Source organism: Aquila chrysaetos, chromosome 20 (assembly GCF_900496995.4).
Source record: "Aquila chrysaetos chrysaetos chromosome 20, bAquChr1.4, whole genome shotgun sequence".
In the NCBI taxonomy this organism is placed as follows: Eukaryota; Metazoa; Chordata; class Aves; order Accipitriformes; family Accipitridae; genus Aquila; species Aquila chrysaetos.
Window position 1 is genome coordinate 8,543,750 of NC_044023.1, and position 23,625 is coordinate 8,567,374.

The window sequence follows — 23,625 nt, forward strand, 5'->3', positions numbered from 1 at the left end:
CAGAATTCTGCACCAGCTTTGAAAATAACTTGCAGTCACATCTCACTTTCTCTTCTACCAATGTTTATTTTTCATCTTTAACACAACACTCTTAAAATATTTGACCCTACTTGTAAAACAGGACAAACTTACTATGAAAGTGTCACATTTTGTTTCCCGCATGTACATTTACCATGCATGTTAGGATTAGACAACACTTTCACTAGAACTTTAATCCAAATATTCTCTTCTGGTAATAATAAACCTTCCCTCCCAACATCGCCAACAGTGCTGTAATAAGAATAAAAACATGCAAAACACTAGCAAAATATGAATTACGGTTAGTGTCCATCCCTTAGTAAGTACTCGCACACAGGGAACCAAAAGAATTAGCTTTAAACCATGGTTCAAACATATTAGTAAATATTTATGTATTTGAGTTAATCAATAAGCCTTACATGCTTGTTTAAAGCTTTCATTCCTTTAATTTTATTAACTTTATACTTAACCATACTTCTATGAACTCCTGGTCTTGGTAAAAAAAGTTTTAAACAACCTAAAATGGTAGCATGTGGAAATAAAAAAAAAGTAGAAAAATTTAATAAGTTACCTGAAAATTGGGAAAAAAAAAAACAAACACCAACTTGTTAAAACTACAGGTTAATTAAATGACTTCCTACTAACAGAAATTACCCCAAATTTAACTATATATCGGATACCAGAAATCATTCTAAAAATCAACTACACAATTTATTTAAATACAGCCATCTTAACTACATCTATTGGTCTTCTTATTAGCTCATACTTTTCTAATAAGTTCTGTTAAAATAATTCCTTGTTAAGCCTAGCAAAGTGTATTTGGATTACTTGTACAAGGGGAGAAAAAAACCCACAGCAAGTCATCGCCACTATTCTCACACAATCATCCACATTTTGTTCCTGATTGATAAACAACCTAGAACTTTGTGGTAGTGGTCCGATTAACACACTTGTCTGCCAGGTTGCTTCTGCTGAAGAACTGCCTTAACTTTAGTAGGAAACCAAACTAAAGTACATTAGAACACTGAAATGCTGGATCCACAGAAATTAAGAGTAAAATAATTACTCCAGCATAGTTTTGCAGGGGTTTTTTTATTACTTGCATCAATTTATATTAGCTCCATCTACACACATCTACACATTTCAACTAAAAAGAATAGTGGTGGAATGTTAAAATGGAATACTGACTGAAAGACAAAAGCTAAAAAATTGAAGGAGAAAATAATCTGCAACAAGTGATCATACCACATGTTACGAAACTTAACTGCCTCTTAAAGAGACTCTTGCAACGTCCACTTTTTAGAATGTAACCATCTAATTCTAGGAAGCCAGGCACTGTTTCAAAACTGCAGAAATTTATCATCAGCTACAAAAGAGACTCTACCAGTTTTGATGAAAATGTCTGCACTACTTATCTAAAAGAAAAACTTCTTCCACGCCCAAAAGCAAGTACGTTCAATCTTTACAACTAACAATCAAATTTTTTCCCCAGCTAAGGCATTTTAAGCACAAAACTTTTTTCCAGTTCACTGAATTTTTCCAGTATGGCTGGTAAAGTACTCAAAGTGATATGTTTGGGCATCTTCAGGATCAGACTACCTTATCTTTTAGCTCTTGTCCAGACAAAGGCTGTACTTCCTTTATCAAAAGTTAGTACAAGTAAAGATTGCAAGAACTGGTGTGTCAGATCTACCACTTGTGCTACAATATATGCCACAGTTTACAGAAATTACTTCCTTGAAAGAAGTAGACAGGTCCCGTTTTGTTTGAAGTGCTTTTATTGCAAGTATTTCCTTCAGTTTTACAAACTACACCTTTAACAAATGCAAATTTCCTTAACAAAGTCAATGCAAGCATGACAATTTTCTTAATTAACTGTAAACTTCTGTTGCATTCAAACATCTTTCTACACTCTTAGTTTATACCAGCAATTTAAGCAAAGCTTACTATCTCATTCAGGTTTTGGAAAACCACAACCAGGTTGTGTAAAAATTTCTGACTCTACACAACCCTAGTGCTAGAATAAGATAGAGTGATTAATGAAATGCCTTTGTGCAAGAAGTACTCAGTATTGTAGCATACACGAACCAGGAATAAAAAGCTTGAGTAAAATTACTTTTACTGTTGCTTCATCAGTATGGGGAGAATAGTTTTACTATTGAATTTTACGGACCACAGAAGAGAAGCAAAGGCTGTAGCAAGACCCTTATTCTTCAACAGCACATCAGACAAAACAGAGGAATCATTTTATCTGTAGATAAGACAACTGATACCATACATCTCTGTGGCCTGCTTAAAATACACACTAGAAGCTCAAGACTGAAGCCCAAGCTCTACTAAGTAGATTTAGCACAATTTTTCTTACCTACGATTTCACACAGGCTTGTATAACACTGCCTGCACATTGTAGCTTTGAAACAAATCAGAATTAAAAGAGCAATTGTTGGGTATCCTGTACTTCTCTCTCCAAACTGGACCAAACAAGCTACAGCTTTATAAAAACCCACTCCTACGGCTAGCTGAGAGGTTCCTTGTGTCCCAACACTCCATTTTACAGCAAGAACCAAACCAGCTCTATGCTGGTTTCATTTGCTCTATGCAAAAGGAACGAGTAAAGTTCAGTTTCTGTATGCTTTGAGAAAGAGCCATGTGAGGTAGCCCATGCCAGACACAGGATGGAATGTGTAAGGCAATCCAAAGAAGCAGCTTTAAAATACTTTAGACACCACCTTTCTCCACACAAACCTCAACATCCAAAGGATTCCTTCAGGTTTTTGGTTTTGGTTTTTTTTTTGTTTTTAAACACTACAGACGGTTTCAAAGAGGTCCAAAGGAGGAAATTGCAACAAGATGGGGTATATTAAAAAAAAGAAGAAAAAACGAAAAAGGGAAAAAGAAAAAAAAAAAGAAGAGGCCAGCATTCTATATGGAAGCACTTAAATGTATTATTCAAGCAGAAAAAGTGTCTTTAATTTTACACGAGTAAAAGCGGATTGTTTGCAGAGATTTTTTTTCCATAGGTAAAGCATGATCAAAGGAAGGATAACCCTGGAATCTGCACACATCAGAGCCTACGCTAAATCCTGTCCAGAGGCCTGAATAAACTGCCCATTTGAGACCGCGGGCATTTCACAGATAATCCCACTTGGGCTCACTTGAAATTCTGTGCAGAATTAGTTCCAACTGACGGGCACGAAATGAAAAAGAAACCGCTTGTGCCTCAGGCACAAATTCTTTGGTTTTCAGTCCTGCATCAACTTAGCATTCCCGGCCTCTCTCCGCAGTCACAACACCCGCCGGACCCGGCGACCGACGCGGCCCGCGGCGGGGCGGCCGCTGCCCCCGGGCCGGGCGGGGCCGGGCCGCCTTCGGCCGCGGGAGCCCCGCACCTCACCCGCGCGCCTCGCCACGGCCGCCATTTCCAGATGTAGCACCTTCACATCGAGCAGCTTCGCCAACACCCCCGACGTGCCCGGGGGGGGGGGGATGTCGGGGCGGGTAAAGGGGATTTGGCCGCGACCCCCGCGGTATCATTCCCCCCCCCCCCCCCCCGCGCTCGGGCTCCCTATCCCCGCGCAGCGCACGTCCCGCCCGGGGGCCGCCTCAGCCCTCCCGCCCAGCCGCGGGAGGCACGGATGGGCCCCCAGCATCCCCGCCCGCTCGGTATGCTGCACAACGGGCAGAAAACAGAGAGCGGGGCGGGGGGGGGCGGCTCTACCCTCACCGGTGTGTCCCCAGGCAGCGGGTAACGGGCTGAGGGAGCCCGGCGCAGCCCCTCCCAGCGGCACCCCGCCTCGGCCTCGCCGCTGAGCGGACGCACGACCCTCGATGCGGGTGGGGATGCTGGCCGGCGGGGCGGGCACCGCGGGGCCGGTCTGCGGCCGGGGCTGGGGCGCAGCCCGCCTGCCTCACTCACCCGGAGCCGGCCGCGGTCGTGGCTTTGATGGAGCTGATGCGGAGCCGGTTGGCCGTGTCCTTGAGGGCCTGCAGGGTCTGCTGGTCGGGCTTGTGGTAATCCTCCATAGGGGCGAATCGGGAGGGCCGCGGCGACAGCGGGGCTCGGGCGGCGGTGGCACCTGGGGCTGGGCAGGGACGGCGGCGCTCCGCGAGGGCTGCAGGCAGCGCGCCTCAGCCGGGCCGTGCGGTGGGGGCGGAGAAAGAGAGGGAAGGGGCAGCCGCCCCGCCTGCGCCGGACCCGGCCGCGCACACCGCCGCGGCCGCCCGCAGGAGGGGCGGGGCGGGGCGGGGCGGGCCCGGACCCGGCGGCGCGGCGCGGCGCGGCCAGGCCTGGCGGAGCGGCCGGCTCCCCCTGCCGGCGCCAGCAGGCGGCTCTGGGCGCCCGCCCCTGGCCGCGCGCAGGCGCCGTTGCCGCCATTTCCCTCCCCCCCCCCCCCGCCTGGCAGCCGGTGAGAGGGCGGCGCGGCGGCGGCGGCCCCTGACAGCCGTGCGCGGTAAGTGGGGGCGGCCCTGAGGCCGGGGGGCTGGAACCCGCCGGGCTGAGGGGAAAGGGCTCTCAGTCACGCTTTTCCACCATTCAAACGCTGTTGGGTGAAGCTAGTTGAGAGGGTTTCCACCTCAAGCCTGGTCCTGGCAGTAGAAGAATGTCACTGCATCCAATGCCTCTTAGCAGTAACCTTGATCCTCTACCCAGTCAGGAGAAATAGTAACAGATTGACCCTGTATGACTTCCTTTCAAGAAATAATTACTATTTCTATAGTATGCGTTTAAAAATTTGACAAATACAGAGACTGTTGCAGGAAAGATTGACTTCATCAATCAGGAAATACATTTTCTCTAGCAGTTCTGAACACTATGACATTACAGCTACAGACTTAACTAACCAAGCTAAATATTTTGTATTTGTTCCAGAAAGCTTAAGCAGCACTACAAGTCACACTCTGAAAGAAAAAAAAAAAAAAAAAAAAAAAAGAAAAGTTTAAACAGAAGGAAAAAAAATAAAATCAAATACTTCACATCTTGCTCATGAAACCTGGTATTCCTGCACCGCACTCTCCCTGTATTTCAGTGTTCTGTCCACTGGTAGTTTGTCCTGGAAGCCGTATTACATGATTTAAAAATACTAACATATTTTAAAATCTGTTTTAAATGCAAACTGTTGCGTCCAGTGAGCTAGTGTTATCATCATCTAATCTCAGAAGACACTAGTGATGTGTACTATTTACACGAAAAAAACTAGACCTTCCTCTTCAAGAGTGTGAAGACTTTGGGTTTCAGTAACAAAGGCAGGCACCTGTAGTTACAGAGTATCCATCCACACTCACTTGGCAAATTGCAGCTAAGTAACATGTGAAACTCTTAGAAAGGCAAGATAAAACTTTCTTCCATAAACTAACCAGTTTATTGGAAGAAATAAAAGCAGACACCATTCCCTTAGCTTAACTGTTTTCTTAAACTGCTACGTCAGTTGCCTTTTCAAAAATCCTTTTAATAAAAAACTCAGAAGAAAAACTAGACTGGAAATAGGCTATATGCCAGAAAGAAGGAAAAAACAGAGCCAAACGACCAAAATTGACGGTAGCAAAGTGCAGAGTTCATTTTAGAGAGAACTATACAAAGGTTAATTGCTGCAACTGCCATTTGCTAGGCTCCAATTTATATTCTACTTTAAAATAATTAGGTAGGCCAACTACTTTATTTTCTTTTTGCAGAACCAGTTAGCCAATCTTTTAATTTCAGTAATACACTTTGAAGTGATATGGGCAACAAAACTGGGATATGGAAGAGCCTGATGAGAATCGCATAGGCCTTGGTTTAAATTTAGGAACTCTGAAGACATGGCCTATAAAGCCAAGAGCTTCCAATGGCAGAGCAATGCCCCCTTAGCGCAGAGAGCCAAGAACTGAAGTTGTTAATGCACTTCAAGGGTCATTGTGCAGATCTGCTACTGTCTTAAGGTACAGAAAGACACATCGTATACCCTGTAACATGCTATGACTAAACAGCAACTTGGAAGTTAAATAATACTTGATAGCTAGAAATTAGCTGGTTGTGTAGGAAATCATAGCAAAGAAATCCTAGCTGAGGGAACACAGAAAAAAGACTGTCAGGCATGGTGGAGGCAGTCAACAGCCATTCTTAGTAGCAGTTTCTCCACAATATTCCTGTTGAAATCCACTTCAGTTCAACAATACACAGTCTTCTTTTGTCCTCCTGGAGCTATGATGCCCAAAGGAATATAGTCAGTAGGGGACTATGAAAAATCTCAAGAGTTACAAGCAGCATCTACAAGAGAATTACTGATTTAGGGCTTCTCCTTTTCAGATTTTCAACAATAAAACCTACCTTAACTATCGGAGAAATAACAAAAAATTCAAACCTTAAGTTCCCCATAAAAGATCCCTAACGAAACCTTATATATGCTGTACACCAGCAAACATCTTGCTAGGGATCTGGCTGTGCTATAGCCTCAAATAGGCCTAAAATCAGTCTAATCTTGTAGAGTGGGAGTTACCAACCTCTTTGAGCAAGTTACACAACTTTCCCTCTTCTCCTTTGTCCTTCCTTGCATCCTTTCCACTACCTCTTAGCCTTTCTCAAGGCAGCACCACGCTTGACTCTGTCTGCAGCCATATGGTCAGAAGGCAAGTCTAAAGTAGCTTGAGCCAGAAGTACCGTCCTGCATCAGATCTCATGATCATCCCTGCTCGCTGTACTTTCACTTGCCCTGCAGAGCAGTCTCAGAAGTCATGAACTGGATTCCTTTCAAATAAAGATGAAACAGAAGATTCAGTCTGAAAAAGCAGCTAATACACCCCAGCCATTAATAAGTATTCAGTTCAACAGGACAGACAAGAGCTAGTCTGGAGCTGAATTCAAAAACACATATAGTGCAGATGTTGAGTCTTCAGCACTGTCTCATGTGCTCTATAGACCTGCTATACTGGAATTTCCTACCTGCTGATGTAGATGAAGCCACAGAACCATGTTACTAGCACAGCAGCATTTATTAGCTTAAGCTCTGCTCTATGCTTACTGATTAAGAGCAGTTGTTAAAATACTGGCTGTGCTAGGGAAGTGAATGACGCTTTTTGTATTACCCCTGCTGTTTAAACACTGTTCTTTAGACAGATGTTGAAATCTGGCTCAACCACCATCTCAGTGACATTGATAACTTCATGTCAGTTGAGCGAGGTTAGGCAGGATAACGGTCTACCCTCATCTGTGGTTTAGAAGAGGTGCATAGACTAAATTCTTCAAATGAGACCAAGCATAAGTGCAATTAATGGCTACAATGCCAAACTCCGCGGTATTTAGTATTGACTAAAAATAGATTAAGAAAACATGGCTGTACACCCTTCCAATTTCAGCTGCAGGCAATAAGTTTCCAAAAAACTTCCAAAACACATTTACATCAGGAAACAAAAAGCTTATTTTAGAGATATGGGTACTTAATCTTTCTGGATAGCTAATAGTATCTGTAAACACAGTAGGGAAGTATCATAATGGAAGCAGATACCATAACAATCAAGTAATTTCTACACTACATTTTTGCTTCTAATAGTTTAATTTACTCCATGTTTTATGTATATAGAGTGTGATTAAGACGTAAGCATTGCCAGCCTGTTACTGTTTCTCTCTGCGTACATCACTGGTAGTGGCAAAGTAAGGTAACAGTCAACTAAAACAGAGTTCAGTCACTCCCTGCTCCTCAGTCAACATCCTTTTTTTCCCCTCACAATTCTTTCAGATATACACTGACTAGATCAGAGCCTCAATTTTGGCTTTATTGGTCCAGGCTGATTTCATTCTTTGGCTGAAGAGTAAGGCCTGTGATCAAGTCTCTGTGATTACAGTGAAAATGCATGCGCTCTTAAATCTTCACTGTAAGGATGGCTCCCTAACAAACTGTCTCCCAAGTGTACTGTAGCAATAGCAATCTCAACTGCCTTCTCAGGCTGGACATACGGTGCTTTCTTTTTTCCCCTCCTGTAAGAAAATAAGGGGGATGATCTGGATAAGACCAGTATTACTATGGCTCACAACTTACTTTGTTTCCTCCATTGTTATCTGGATGGTAGAAAGACTTTAAGATAGACTTAGCTTAGATAATGTCATTGGGAGATTACTGCCTGCAACTCACCCTCCTTTCCCTGAATCCTCATGCCAAGTGCTTATTTATGGTATTGTGTTGTTAAAACAGCAGCTCAAGCATACACAGGATGAAATTCCACCTTGTGTCAGCGCCTCCACTTTGATCTACTGGACTGGCACGTTACTTCTGCAACTTTGACCAAGTGTGATGGACTGTAAAGCAATAGCTAAAGTCATGGTATATATTGTGTACAACAGTCAACATTTCTTCCACATTCTTGGCATTTGCCTCTGAAACCACATACAATATGATTAAAACAAGGATGCAAACGTATGGACAGTCTTGCTTCAGTATATGCAATCACATCTTGTTAGCTTCAGTATTAACTACTAGACTAGACAGCTTCTCAAATACAGACATAGGACAATTGGATTTTTCCATCCCCTCCTCCACATACTTCACAGACAGGGCATTATGTGCAGGAGAAGCATGGAAGCTGAGCTATGGCTGTCATTTGCTGAGATACTGCAAAAATGCATTGCTGACATAAGTGCATGCAACCCTGTTTACCAGAGCAGGAGCTGCATGCACTCAGCACTGCTGAAATTCAGGCCATTTAAGCTACCATGGGGCTATGCACCCAATTTTGCCTTAAAAACTGTTCTCAAAAGGAATTCCAAAATCAAAGTCTACTAAGAACATCGAGTGGTTAGGTAGGTCATCACCTACAAAATCCAAACAATAGCGAGTAAAAAAAAAAAAAAAAAAAAAAAAAGAGCAGAGGCATGGGAGGAGACCAAGGGGCTGTGCAATTGCAGTTTAAACACTGTATGGATTCCAAACTGAACTCCAATCTGCTGGCATGGATTGTAACTTTGCTAGTCCTGAATATCTCCGTACAGTGTACTGTACAAAGTTTCATTTCATTTGCAGGGTACCTTAAAAAAGACATGTTATGCAGTGGAATTCCAATCATTGTAGTCTGGTGTATGGGAATGCAGTATATTCTCAGAACAAATGTGGTGCTGCAACTTTTCCAAAGATTCAGTCCATATTGTCACATCTTACTCAAAATAAATTCTGTTCTTTTGTCAGTGATAGCAAGTGGTTTTAGTTAAGCACAAGTGTACACTCAAGTGAAAAGAATATTCAGCAGGCTGTGAAATAACGATCAGCTCTGCAGTTCCCATTGGAGCATGAAAAACACTTTAAACATCCTTTAGTTTCCGTAGAACAGCAGTTGTCTCTGCTACGCAGGCTACAAAGAGCTATAACCAGCAACCTGAAAAATGCAAGGTTCTCATGCAACACCTGATCCAGAATTATCCAGACAGGGCTTTGAAGTCCACAAGAACGAGATACAAGAAAAAGATACATACATGCAGAATATATTCATAGTTCAGCTCAACTATAACCTTCTTCTCAGATACAGCTGACAAAGTAATCTGCAAAAGGAACAATGTTTATGGAAAGCTTTGTAACAGAACAGACCATTTTTGAGCTACAAGCAGCCAAACGTTGGACAAAAAAAAAATTTTTAACATCATAGTAACTTTTACATTGCCTCAAATAAAATGTCATTTAATTAAAAAAACCTGGAAAACAAACCAAAATTTGCAAAGTTTCCAAAATATTATGGCAATTTTATGATACATGAAAAATGTTCAGATTACACCTAATAGGCCAAATCATTTGAGACAAGTTTTATACAAAGGGACTTTTTTATCTCTAAGTAACCTGTAGGCTATCAGAGAAAAACCAAATAATTGCATGTCTTACACAGTTAAAAGGAATTCCATGACTGGTTTTGGCAATTGCTCTGCTGTTTATGATATTTAGGGAAGTATTTCTGCTAGCAATGCAACAAAAATTACAATATTTAAATTGAAGTTTGTAATGCTAATACAGCAATATTTGAGGGTATTCAGATTAGTTTAATTTAACCAATTGCTAATATTAATATTATTTATGAAAATTTTGTAAATTTACAAACTGGATTTTCACTTGTTGCAATTTCTTCGTATTATCTGTTAACATAAATATGAAATACTTATGTAGTAGGAGTTTGAGGCATTTGCCTGCATCTATGTTTGAAAGACCTACTGAATACATAAACGTTCCACAGTCGCTTCATTACAGTTGCTCTCTCTATTTGATTCTTAATAATCTAGCTTCCATAACACCTACTCTTCAAACAAACTGGGAAGTCATTAGTCACTTTAGACTCTGTTTAAATGAATATCTGTATTCAAATAACTGAATTTGGTAAAAGTAAAAGAATAAAGTTATCATTAATAATTTATGCCAATAAAAAGCTCTCAAACAGCAATGTTTTAATAGGTTGTGTAAATTTAGACAGAAGGTAGGAGAGACAGCTATAATGACCAAATAAAGCAGGATTTATTTGTGCTGTAATGCATACGGAAAGAAAGAAACCGAAAGAAATTTTCTTCAGCTTGTCCTCTGCAACATGACAGGCTTTGACTATTCTTGCCCTTTGAAAGAACAGCTGCATCAGAAGCCCTTCAAGAAGGGAACAGTTCAAGAATGGATGAGATGGATGTATGCCAAAGCATTCTCTTATTATGCAGACCATTATGCATCACCAGCACATCCCTCCACATGTGCAAAAATACAGCGACTTCAGTTATACATAGAACAGATTGTTCAACTAGCCTTCATTAATAACATTATTTAGCTGCTAATGAGTTAAAAGAAAAAAAAAAAAGAATTAAAAAAAAAATCTCCAATTTCTGTACAACATGGCATCAAACCCTTTCTATAAGGGTTTCTGTTGTGGCAGGATTTTCCTATTCAGTCATTGGAAAGCAGAGATCTCTCCTTACAATAGGTGCCCTGTGTCTTCCATCTTGACGATTATACCAGGAGCAGGGCTTGCTGTAAACCGCAACAGACTCTGTACACATCCGAATCCTGTAGGCTTTAATTTCACCCTTGTATCTCAACTGTGGTAAGTTTAAGATAGTAGAAGCTTCCTTTACAGCAATTTTGTTACATGGGAGAACTGTGTCCCAAGAGAACAGAAGCTAATTTATTTGATGCTTAAAAAGTAAACTAGAGAAGGCACTTAGCATTATCCATAAGTCTCAAGTCTAAATGAGAAAGTCAGATGGATAACCTGCTAAGCCTTTCCCATCCCTCTTCTGAACCACAAGAAGTAAAGCAGGATGTGCAAGCCATATGCTCTCTAAATTAAGACCACATACAGTTTCACATACATGAGACAGGCTGGGAGATCTTTGCTCTGTAGATACTCTTAAAGCTTCTTGACTTACTTATGAGGAGAAAAGAAATACAACTTGTGCATTTACATCACATACCTGCATGTTTTCAAGTAAGGCCTAAGGGCAAGTGCTTTCATTTCAGCCAGCATATAAAGCAAGCTTATTCTTTTGTGGTTATATTTCCCAAGGTTGGTTTTGTAAAATGGAGCTTCTTGAATTTTAAAGAATGGATTATGGTAGAAATATTTTTAAAGGTCTATTTAAAATGAAAGATAAAGGGCAACTAGGTATGAGCAGTCTTGTTCTATATAGCAGATTTTATGCTGTAATGTGAGGCCATCAAGCAAGCATAAAAATTAGGTACTGCCGTGAATCAGCCAACTCCATTATGCTGCTTCGTAACTGGGGGTTAAAAAGCCCCCACAGCAGACCTGGAAAATTATTTATTGCTACCTCAGGAATTAGAGCAGGGAAATCATGCCTAACCAGTCTGGTTTTGAACACACCCTGAAATATTCTGTATTCCTATAGCAAACTGCATTTGAGCTTCGGGAATACCTGAAGACAACATACAGGAGTACAAAACCAAAACTAACTTAAATTCTTCTGTGCTTGAGGAAATACCTTCACAGGCCATACTTGTCTCTCTACAAAATTCCATTTCACATTTACTTACACTCTTTTGCTATTCCTTCTCTTGTTCACTTCTCAGTAGTCTTCTATTCACTGGTCCTTTCCCTTTCATTTTATTGCAAGTGCTCTTTCAAAAATGCAGCAACTGATAAAAACATTATCTCTTCAGTGCCTGCTTTTCCCAATGCTTTTTGAACCTAATTAGGAGTCTCATATGAAGGATTCTAAGAAGAAGTGAAAAATTGTTGCAGAACTGACAAGGATGAGCTTTACTTTTAACTGCCATATTTCAGTTACAGGTCTATCACTGAAGTTTAACTCTACTAAATGAGTACATCAGTTCAAAAGTAAATCCCGCAGTAAAATCTGGAAGACAGAAAAAAGCTGATTCACACTTGAAGTTGTGTGAAGATAGGAGAGAAAAATTCCACTATTGGGCACTGAAAATAACTTTCAAAATTGTTTAGCATACATTATAATTTCTAATCTTTTGAATTTCAGATTAGGTCACTAAATTTCTCTAAATTTACCTCAGCTATACTAAAGACTGTATTTAGTGATTTGACTGCATCCTGTTCATAAATGAAGAAGAGTTGTATGAATAACAGGTTTCTTATTCTCTATACTAATATTAACTACCCCAGTATCTTGTATTGAGAATGAAGTATAGCTGAATCCTTACCAAATACATGAGTCCACTGACTTCAATTAATTTGGCCCATGAACATGAGCTACAACTTTATTTAAAAAGCCAGTTGTATTATTTCATTCTGCAGGCCTGCAAATAAAATTTGAATTTTAGTGGATGAGTTTTAGGAAGCCTAACAGCTTACTCGATTCTGTCTAGTGCTGTATCACCATCACAGTAGAGACTGACTTTATGCTCTCAGGCACTCTCAGAAAACATGACTGTAGAGCACACACTAGCAAGAGAGAAAAGGCTAAAAATATTTTGGTATGCATAGTTTTTTTGTACTGTGCCTGGTTTAGTTGCAGCTACACATATTAAGTCAGAAGTATTATCTTATTTCCAAACCAAATGGGAGCACTTCACAGGAGTAACAGCAACCAGGAATACCTGGATCCAGAGAAGACAAAAAGGTTAACAGCATCAACAATGAAAAAAATACTTCCTCAGTATTGACCAAACAGGCAACACATTTAAAGTTGTGTATATTTAAAGTTGTGAATTTAAAGTTAGATTCTAGGCCTTAGCCATTTCCACTTTTTCTCAGTTATCTAACAGTAAATCCATGACTTCTGTACTTGTTTTGTATGGTAGTCTTCTATTAGAAGAATCTGCTTTTGTATATAGTACAGGAGCCAGTTCAATATTAACTAGTAGAGCAGAAAATACCATTCTTCAGTGGCCTCTCCTGACGTTTTGTATGCCTCGCAATCTTCAACTCTTATGGGTAGTTAGAATGGGAATAAGCATCTAGCTAAGATTAGGGGACTTTGGCATAAGGTCAAGATCTACTCCAACATAACTTCTGCTATGGTTTCCCTCCTCATCAGCTTCCCTATTTTACTTTGTGAAATTTGGATTAATCAGTTGCATGACACCAAACAGATACGGCAAGAGGACAACTGCAATTTCCAATGTCTATGATCGAAGACCAACACTGGATTGAGCATCAGATGCCACGTCTAGATGGATGAGAGGCAACACCATAAAAAAAGTGATAAGGAAAGGCACTAAAACCAGTTACAGCTGTACTCCTAAGACAAGTGAACTTGCAGCTGCATTTCTTACCATGAAAGGAAATTGGTCTGTTTATCAAATTCAAAATGCAAGCCTACTTACAGCAATACAGAGGATAGCCAGAAGCTGTTACAAGCAACAGATACTATTCCCAACTGTCCTTCAAGCAGGCATGCTGCATTTTCTTTAGTGAACAAATGCAATTTGGTTTTGCCCCCAGTCTGAAGTAAGAAAGAAGTAAGAAAAAGAAGCTTCTTCTGTGGAAAACATTAACGCTAAATAAAATCTGAACTTACCCTTCTAGCAGGCCACTATAGCTCTAGAAATAAAAGGAAACCTTTGAAGATTTTAGGAGGTGCTGAAACATTTGTTTTGAAGTTTTATTACAAAAATATATTTGCAAACATACAAAAGTTTGGATGAAAAAAATGCTCATTCTTAAACATTTATGCAATAACTTAATAACTGCAAACATACATAGGTGCTATAAAATCCAAACCATACCAAAAATGTTAATGATGCAGTATCTACATTTATTGACTTAGAATTATTCTCATTCCGGTTTCCAGAAATCTTTCCTGAAGCCCCCCTTCCCTGTGGTCTTCATATTGAAAGAACATGCAAATGGATACAACTGGTGCATCCACAGAAGTGATAACACTCAAATTACTAAAAGCACATAATGTACATAGAGAAACGTAACTAACCATATGCCCATACACAGAATAGATAAAAATAAATACACCACCAAATTAGAGATACTGCAATTTTTCCAACTTGAAGTGAAAGGAAGATATTGCATCTTAACATTTTTGTAACGTTGCCAGACAAAACTGAGGTGATATATATTGCACACATTCCTCATGTTAAGATATGCTGTACAAAGCAACCCAAATACCTGGCAAAAAGGTGGCTGATTTGTTTAGAGTACTTTAAAAAAAAAAGAAGTCCCAAATTAACGTTTGTTTTCAAAAATATTTCAGAAATTATATCAGTGACTACACATGGCATAATGGGTTTCAGAAATATACCAAAATGAAGCAATCAGAAATGCAAGCAAAAATGAGATACATCCAGCAGCGTTTAAATATTATATTGAGTATTTATACACAGAATTAAGCATTTTATAAGAAATCAAGATGAATCACTTAAATTTTTTTTTTTCTTAACTTTATTCAATCATACTGCAAATCTTGTTTAATTTGGAAAGATATACTGCTTCTAAGTTAATAGCTGTCAGGCACCTTTCATAAAAACTTTGCACTATTAAATAACAGCAGATAAAGTCTAACTACAAAACTGAGAATTTTGATTTTCCTGAACAATTCAGCAGCTGTAGGTTTTAAAACTGTCTTTGATTAAGTCTGAGTTTGGTGTTTGGTTTTCTGTGTATGTGTGTTTTTTTTTTTTTTTGTTTTTTTTTTTTAAGTGACTTAACGCTAGCCACAAAACACATGCTTAGATAATACAATTAATTTGGGGAGTATATTCAAAACTAATAATCTTTTAATTCTCAGGTAAAATCCCATTAAGCCAGTAGTTTTACCAAAAAAAAAAAAAAAAAAAAAAAATCACTTGAAAATGGTCAAAATTTCCTGCGATGCCCCATGGTAACTTGCTACACAGTAGTTATCCCTACATGCGGATAACATGAGTCAAGCACTTCAACAAGCTGGTAATTTTAGATTTATAAAAAAAGTTAAAATAATCAGGAAGAAAGTTGTTAAATAACACAGTCCACATTTAAAAAAAAACCCTCAAATTTTACACTGTAGTTGAGCTTGTGTTTTACAATGCAACTTTTCATTAAAGAGGTTTATCTGTTAAACCCACTACCCTGGCACTTGTCATAAGTCTCTGTGGTGTATTGGATGACACCTAGGTTGGTTCCAGTGTCTGTTGGCTACACATAGAGAGGTCAGAACAAACATGTGCAGGTGCTCAAGATGAACAGGTTTGCTTGTAAAAATGCCTGCCTAGTAACTATGATTTCAACTCTGTTGCTTTTCCAATTAATTTTGAAAGTGTGGGGGGGAGTAAACCAATAATGTATTGCTACCAGTACACTACAAAAACAAACTAGAGTAAGGATCTGCCAACTGCTTGTGGGTGTTCTGGGCAGCTGGAAACAAGTTAAGGATATTCAAAGTAGAGTCAAACTCTTGTTAACAGCATTGCTACTCTAAACAGTATTACTTCTGTCAATTGTGTATGACTGAAGAACTCAAAATACAACTCCTTCCTATCATTTCTATAGATCTTTGGATATGACTGTATTTAGCAAACAGTAGAAATATGCACTATCAGCTTCCAGTATTTCTATTCTTAGAAACTTTTATCAAATCTTCCTTTGAAGGAACTAGAAGCTGTCCATAAGAAGTCAGAAGTTATGGACTTCATCTTTGCTAAATCCAGATAAAAAACAACTCTCTATTTGGTTTAGGCTATCCATTTTTGTTTAGAGGAACTGCTCATTGGTTTGCCCCTTGTAGTGAAGCTTTTTCTAAAAAACCCAACAAAACAAATTAGTTTAGACCTTAGATCTAATTTCAGTCTCACTGTTTATGCACATACACAGTATTCTAACTCTAGAATTTATGTAGGAAGCTCCTATCTTCCTTAACAAGGCTGAGTTGATATTGCTGAATTCAAATGCTACCATTAAAGCCAATATATTTCTCGATGAATGTGCATGACATTAGAATCTTTCCCTGAATCTTGCACATTTTTCTAACAAAATACTATGTATTTTAACGGGAAACACTGAACTCAAAGGCTGAGAAGAGCTTTTCAGAAGGCAGGTAGTGCTAAACAAAATATATTTTTCACTAAAAAGCTATGAAAAAAACTAAAATAGATCAAATACATAAAAAAGTAAATATTTGTTGTATCTAAAACATACCGATTTGTGAACAAGTCACAATTAAAGCTCAATTACTAGTTTCCAATGAAATGACCATGCACCTTGACTACGTCAACATTAACTAATCCTTAGGATATATATACATACATATATGTTGTAAGGAGCCAAACAATTTTCTTCTTCATATTTCAATAGTGCTTGAGGGAAAAGAAAGCAGCAGTGCATCATAATTCACTACAGATTATCTTTTTACTCAATAAACCAGACCTTTTCTACTGGAAAAGCATCCTTTAAAACTACTATTGCTGGAAAAAGTTGGGACCTGAAGTCTTATTAATTACTTTTGCATGCCTTTAAGAAATAAATACAAGCCATGGGTAAACCAACAGAGCAGCATAAGAAACTATAATTAGAAATTTTCTGATTTCAAATGGGAAAGTATCCAGTTAAATTCTTACATTAGTGAATAGTGAATTACTAAATCACATATAAGAAGCGATAACATTTTAATTAGATAAACTTCAGACTATGAAGTGTGCACCAACAATTTGGGGAGAGGGTAACAGAAGCAAAGCATGCATTTGTTCCCCATCTGCACAGTTTTCAACACTGCAATTCCAATGCAACTGAGGAATAAAAGCCAACTATGACATGGTCCATCCTTAAGCTAAAACAGAAACAAAGTATTTAAATATCAAACACTGCTAAAGGGGAAAAGGGTCTTCCAGTGGTGGTCTCCTAACTATTAAATTTAAAACAAGAGAACTTCAACATGCAACAGAACTACTCCATTGCTTAAAAAAAAAAAAAAAATTAAAAAAAAATACAATCACTGAGGATTTTGCATATTTCAAATTTTGCCTTTTTAGAGAAAATGGCCTTACTCACTTGGATACCTGTTTAATGTCAGCGACGCAGAAGCAAATAAGATTAATGGAACATTTAAAAGATGAATTTATACGCATTAGCTAGAGACTGTCAATGTATTGAGCAAATCACATTTTTAAATCTTTTATTAAAGATTTAGCTCCAAAGGCCTGGCTTCCAGATCCGTTCCTTCCCCACACCTGCCAATTTAATCACAAGGCATTTTGCTTTTCCTCAGTCCTTCAAACCGGAACTAGGTTCCCACAACTGGATTTTGTTCTGGTGTGGTGTAGTGTACTGTACTATGTATTTGCTGGTTTAAATAGCATTGAGACTGTAATCCTTGAAGAGTGAATACAGCTAGGAATGAAAGCCAGAGCAAACATTTGCACATTCACTTAATGCTAATGAAAGCTCAAACTTAAGTCCCCTCCCCAATAAAAACAAAGGTTTGCTGGTGATGATCACAGTGAAAACCTAGATCACTTCTGAGAATATTACTTTTGTAAGTATTTAAGGAATAGTCTTTCCTAGCAGATTCAAATTCAAGACGTTGAAAACTAAATATTCTTTTAAAAAAATATCAGTTTTATAGACGAGGCATAATTGTTTCTAAAATGGATATATTTTAAGTAGATTTAGCTTCAATTATAGCTTAATGTTGTCTGTATTCTTGGTTAGGACTTGCAAGTAGACTTCATGAATAGTGCTGAGAAAACGGGAATCATTCTGCAGGAAAAAAAACACATTAGAAACATTAGTAAAAAGATGCAAAAAAAGTTTAATGCCATTTAAGTTGTACATAAGGATTCCTTATAGTGCCAGCTATCTGAGAGTTAAGAGAAGGGAACTAGCTGCAGACTTGTACAAAAGGCAATGCTTTTTGGACAACATACAGACTTTGACCTATAAAGCTGGTAAGACAGCTAAAGAGATCACTAAGCACACTGGATGCTCAAACAAATAAAACAGGGGTCACTAAGTCAGCCTTGGCCACATAATTTCACCTCCCTCCAGAGTCCAAACCTTAGTCTTTAGAAACAGAGAATTCCATCCTATGTACAGGCTCCCAAACAAAGTCTGCATGAGCATCAGAAGTAATGTTACTTCTGTCTGTCATACCAGCCTGAAAGCGATTGCAGTGTGTTATACAAGACTTCTCATGTCAAAGCATGACTGGGAAGTGAATTAGTTTAATCTATAGACAATGTTTAGAGATATTTCTTCTGTCTAATCCTTCAAATGACAAGTTTACAAAACTAGGATCTTAACAGTTAGCTTGGAGATGTAATATTCTTTTTACAAGATCTGCACAGCAAATTTGGTATCCTGCTTGGAGTGCTGTGCAAGTACGTCTATGCTGTAGGGTATGCCTATTTTGGTCTTCCTTCAGCTCGCTCTCTACAGAAAGAGAAGACTGGAGACAAATACTCCAATCACCTCTCTAAAAAGTCACCACAATGATGTTCTTCAGACTACTGGGTAAGAATCAGCAAGCTGTATCTCTAATGAGAATAAGACTTTCGGCAGTTGAGCTCAGTTGCAAGACTTAGAAGTAAGCTAGTTTAAGTCTTTAAAGAGAAAAAACCATACACACCAATACAGAAAAAGGTTATGCAAAAAGGAACAACATAGATAAATCAGGCAACCTAGCTAATGATGGGATCTGGTAGTGGCCCTTTTTGGTCCTAAGAACTTTATCACTGGGAAGATACTGTTTGTTATTTTTAGACCTGTGTTTTAGGTGTAAGCTCTACTAACATCAGCATGGTGGGCACAAGAGAATCCTGAGTTAACAAAGAACCGTTTGTCATTCATGGCAACTTTACCATGACATCAGAGGTCAAAATTATCTCAATGCATGGTTACTGCCAACATCATGGATTTAATTCAACTCAACTGAACTTTTTAGTCCCTAGAAATAGTAGAACTAGAACTTTGCAATTTCCATTTCAAAAGACACATACTTCAGCTAAAGATCAGGAACAGTTCTAGGGAAGTGGAAATAGGAAAGCTTTCCTTGGAAAAGCAGGAACACTTATAAAGACAACAAAACCAAACCCCCATCCCCATACCAGAGCTTCTACTAGTGCAACTTTTTCTTCACTTGTTCACAAATTCATATGGGTGTGAAAGGACACATCTGATGTACAGCTCTGTCCTTTTAAGCCCTCCATCTCGCAACCAAAAGGAACAAGCTGTGCCATACTATGTGTACAGGTCTGGAATAATCTACGCCTTCCAACAGAAAAGAACAACTTTTGTAATGTTTCAGGGCAAAAGGAGTTATAGGGGTACAGAATTTCTCAGTACTGGCTACTGTACTTGGAACCCCACCCCTCAGGAGTTGAGCTCTGTAAAGACAGGACCTTTATTAGATGTATCAGTGCTTCCTGAAGCTGAGACCTACTGAGAACAGTAGGAGGTATAGTCTGAATTTCTGTTGTTCCAAGTGTTAAAGGCGAAGAAGAATTGGCTTTATTCTCCACTTCAGTAGCTTTTGTAGATGATTGCTGAAAAACACTAGGAGACAAGAGGATTGAAGGTGCTACTGTAGTAGTGGCTGTAACAAACTGCGGAGGTGCAACCTGTAAAAGAACAGAAAATTAATAAACGCTGTGTCCAGTATGTACAAATGCTATTATAAAGGCTGGAGAGATGAGTATAAAAAAAATAAATTGTAGCCATTATTATTCAGTCAGATATTGCAGAATAGCTGCCCTTTATGAAGATGTATCTACCTATGAAGATTAATATCAATAGTAATTCTCATTTTAAAAGCTGAAAAAGTCAAGTCTTCAGTATTCTTGTATGCAGACTCCTTCCTCCTCACGTGGTTGCTACCTTCCACAACTTTTGAAACATAACACTTGGAATAAAAGATGAGCTTTTCACCTAGGTAATCGAAGAAGTGTGTAGTTGTTTTGCAGATTATTATTTTCCTTAGGAATTTACAGAAAGGCTAGTCCTGCTTCCTGCCCTCCCCGCCCCCGCTGGTGTCCAACAAATACACTTATAATTTGAAGTAAAGTATCTCAAAGATATTTAAAATGACTGATGAACTGTAATTAAAGCATTGGAGTACACTGAAATATTCTTATTCTAAGTATATATTCCCTTGGGGGGAGAGGGGACAGGAATATTTTGAAGACTATCTTCCCACCTCATTCTTCCACAGGTCTGTGTCCATTTCATTACAGAAATCCACACACTGCCTTTATCACTTTTCCTTTTAAGCATAAATTACAAACGTATAGAAATACTCTATTTGCAGAAAGTGGACGTGAATAAGCATCAGCTTTGAGAAACTCTGCCATATCCTGATAACTGCAGTTATTATTCAGTATGATAATCTCTATCTTGCTCAGGCTTCCAGAATGACCAACATGGTGAAAAAAGAAAATAAACAAGCCAATCTCACTCAAAGCAAGCAAGACTAAATGTGATATGTAAAGATGTTTGATACATCAGCAGAAAGAGTTCCTCTTGGATAATCAAAAATCTTCAGAAGAAAAAAACCTGCAAAGCCATCTAAAGTTAATGTGTGTATAACAACATCAACAACAGTAGAACTAGCAAATTGATTTTGTTATAGTCAAAACTGTGAAGACTTACAGTGTGGGATTTCAGCTGAAGACAGCGTGTTTAAACAAACAAATGCAGCTTACCACACAACATGCACACATTTCTTAAAATTCCAAAATCCATGTAAAATGCTTTTATTTAGGTAATTATTTACTATGTCATGAACAGACTGTATCACTTGTCTTACAGCAGGCCAGTAGCTAAAACAGCATTTTACTTTAAGCAGGACCATTTCTACTGCCTTCACAATCAGATCTGGGCATGTTACTAAAACTGCTTTTATGTAGTGCAAGATGGACAAGAATAAGACCATTTAACAGATTTGAAAAAGGACATGGTGGGTAAAGGAAAAGTAGAACTAAATTACAGATGGTATCCTGAAAAGAATACATAACACAAAGGTAATTAAAAACAATTCTTGAAGAGTTGACTATTACCGGTTATTTTTTTAACTGCAATCTGATATTTTATATTGACATTATTTTGAACTGCTATTCAAAGGCAGTTCTAATAATGTTAACTCTGTATTTAGATCACTAAAACTTGCTATTAGAAAGCTCTGCAGTAAGAAATGCTTGTTACTCTTTTCTTCCTCTATCTTCCATTTTTTTCGCTTGGTATGTTTTTCATAAAATACAAGGTATCTCAGGAAAACTGAAACAGACAGTAAGGCAAGGTCTGCACTTTATGCCTCTGGGGTGCTTAAGGTTGGCTAAGGCTAACAGACCCTAGTGCAATATTACAGCATTAGTACTGCTTGCTTACAAGGTAAAAAAACAGTTCAAATGGTGTAAACTCAATGCAAGACTGCAGATCCAAAAATGTATTCTCATTCCTGCATTAGCAACAACAATAAAAGGCACTGTGCAACAAAAATGTGTACTCATTCACAGCAGTCTACAGAAAGTCCCTCTTGCTTCAGTACAGCTTGTTTCTCCTTCATAACAGCACTTTAAATATAGTCAGTGAGCAATGACTATTTGAGATACCAACTGCTTACCACAGTTTTACGAACCCCCCCCTCCTTTTTAAGAAGGCCAACAATTAGCAGAGGTACTTATTCACTTACTTGACTTGCTTTAGACAAAGTCTTCGGCTGTGGAAATACTTCTGATTCCTTGTTTTGTTGTACAGTCTAAGTTAAAAAGAAAGCATAATTCACAAGTTACCATCCACAGCTCAATTTCCAGTGGTGGTTCTGTTTTTATGAAAGCACAAAAATGCAAATTTCAACAGATTTTTAGATGTAATTTGATCCATTTTGTAAAACTGATATAATCAATGGGAAGTTGGAAAAAGAGGAAAGATTTGAATTTATGTTTTATGCTTTCCATATTACAGCAAACCTCTAAAGCCATAACAAAACACTTCTGAAGAAAGACCACACTGAAACTGAGAACAAAATGAATGCTACAAAGTAAAGAGTTCAGTACCTTGTAATCAGTTTGGTAAATTGCCAGGAAGGTTAAATTCAGTATTTTTTTTTCTAGGAGTTTTATCTAATCACCTCCACAAAAATTAAATGCTGTTTTCTGCTAGAATTTCAGAAATATTTTAGACCCTTAGAAACAGCATCCAGTTACTTCTTTAGTAAGATTTCAACACTATAATAAAATTTCAGTATTATAAAATATTGGAAAACACAATAAAAGGCAAGTAGATAAGGTACTTAAATAAATTCCTGTGGCATTCTTCAAAAGGCTTGTTACAGCCATTTGGAATACCCCTTGGCAACATAGAACAGGAAAAAGCCCTTTGCAACAGACAGTACTTAGCTTACTTGAACTGCAATGAAAAAAACCACTCAGTGAATTGATAGTCCTTAACAACAAAAATAAAATTAGCTTTGTGAAGTGGTAACAAACACAGGATCAAATTCTTAAAAGTCTAATTACACAAGAGTTAAGAAGTCTTGCTAGTTTGAGAGTATATTTGGGCTATGGAGAATTTTGTTTAAAATACGTACAGACGGTGGACATGGTGGAAGGAAAAAAGGGTGTAAGACTGGCATATGAAGAGCTAATTCCCAAGGCTACCAAGCAGACATTGAATAAACACAGTCAAGGCCAGTTATGGATAAACCCAGCCAACTTTTCTAAATGCTCAAAGATGTTACAACCTTCAGTCACATTTGTACCAAGGTTTAGTAGTATGCAAAAGAAAAATACTGCTCAGAGTGTACAGTTCTTCAATACTAGATCAAGATAGCTGCTCAATGCTGTACTTGGACCTCCTCCTCGCTCTGCAAAATAAATCAGTCCAAAATCTCAAACAGGTGATGGCTAGTAAAATAATCCTAGCATGTAGCAGCCGCCTTGAAAATTTTCAACAGTGGTAGATTAGAAATAAGGTACTTAGCACAATGAAAACACACCCATTTCTTAAAAAGTTAAGACAGGGATAACTCTTCTGAGGACAGAAAAGCAACACTTGAAAAATACAGGCTTTTCTAAAATAATGCTTAGGACAAGTTACAGGCTGAAGAGTTGAACTTTTGATTAGATCTCTGTTACAAGTAAGTCATCACCATATTCATAGCAAAGAGTAGCAGCTGACCCAGACTGGGCTACCAAAGATCTTGTTAAAACCCAGTGGCAAGCACTGGATAATAAGAAACATTAGGAAATTCATGCAGATGTAGCTGTAAGTAGTTTT

The 23,625-nt window shown here is 38.5% G+C and overlaps 2 protein-coding genes across 3 annotated transcripts in view; both read right to left on the minus strand.

The window, feature by feature from the left end:
- Window positions 1-4,246, minus strand: part of TKT (transketolase) — a 28,717-nt gene extending 24,471 nt beyond the window's left edge. Inside the window, exon 1 of the mRNA XM_030043678.2 lies at window positions 3,935-4,246. Within this exon, the coding sequence (XP_029899538.1) occupies window positions 3,935-4,041 (107 nt within the window). The 5' untranslated portion in view covers window positions 4,042-4,246. The remainder of the gene's footprint in view (window positions 1-3,934) is intronic.
- A 10,576-nt stretch (window positions 4,247-14,822) lies between these two features.
- Window positions 14,823-23,625, minus strand: part of DCP1A (decapping mRNA 1A) — a 38,965-nt gene continuing 30,162 nt past the window's right edge. For both annotated transcript variants that reach the window (XM_041118621.1, XM_029995955.2), the window contains 3 exons: window positions 22,040-22,105; window positions 19,755-19,973; window positions 14,823-18,114 (listed from right to left, as the gene is read on the minus strand). In XM_041118621.1, the coding sequence (XP_040974555.1) occupies window positions 18,034-18,114; window positions 19,755-19,973; window positions 22,040-22,105 (366 nt within the window). In that variant the 3' untranslated portion in view covers window positions 14,823-18,033. The remainder of the gene's footprint in view (window positions 18,115-19,754; window positions 19,974-22,039; window positions 22,106-23,625) is intronic.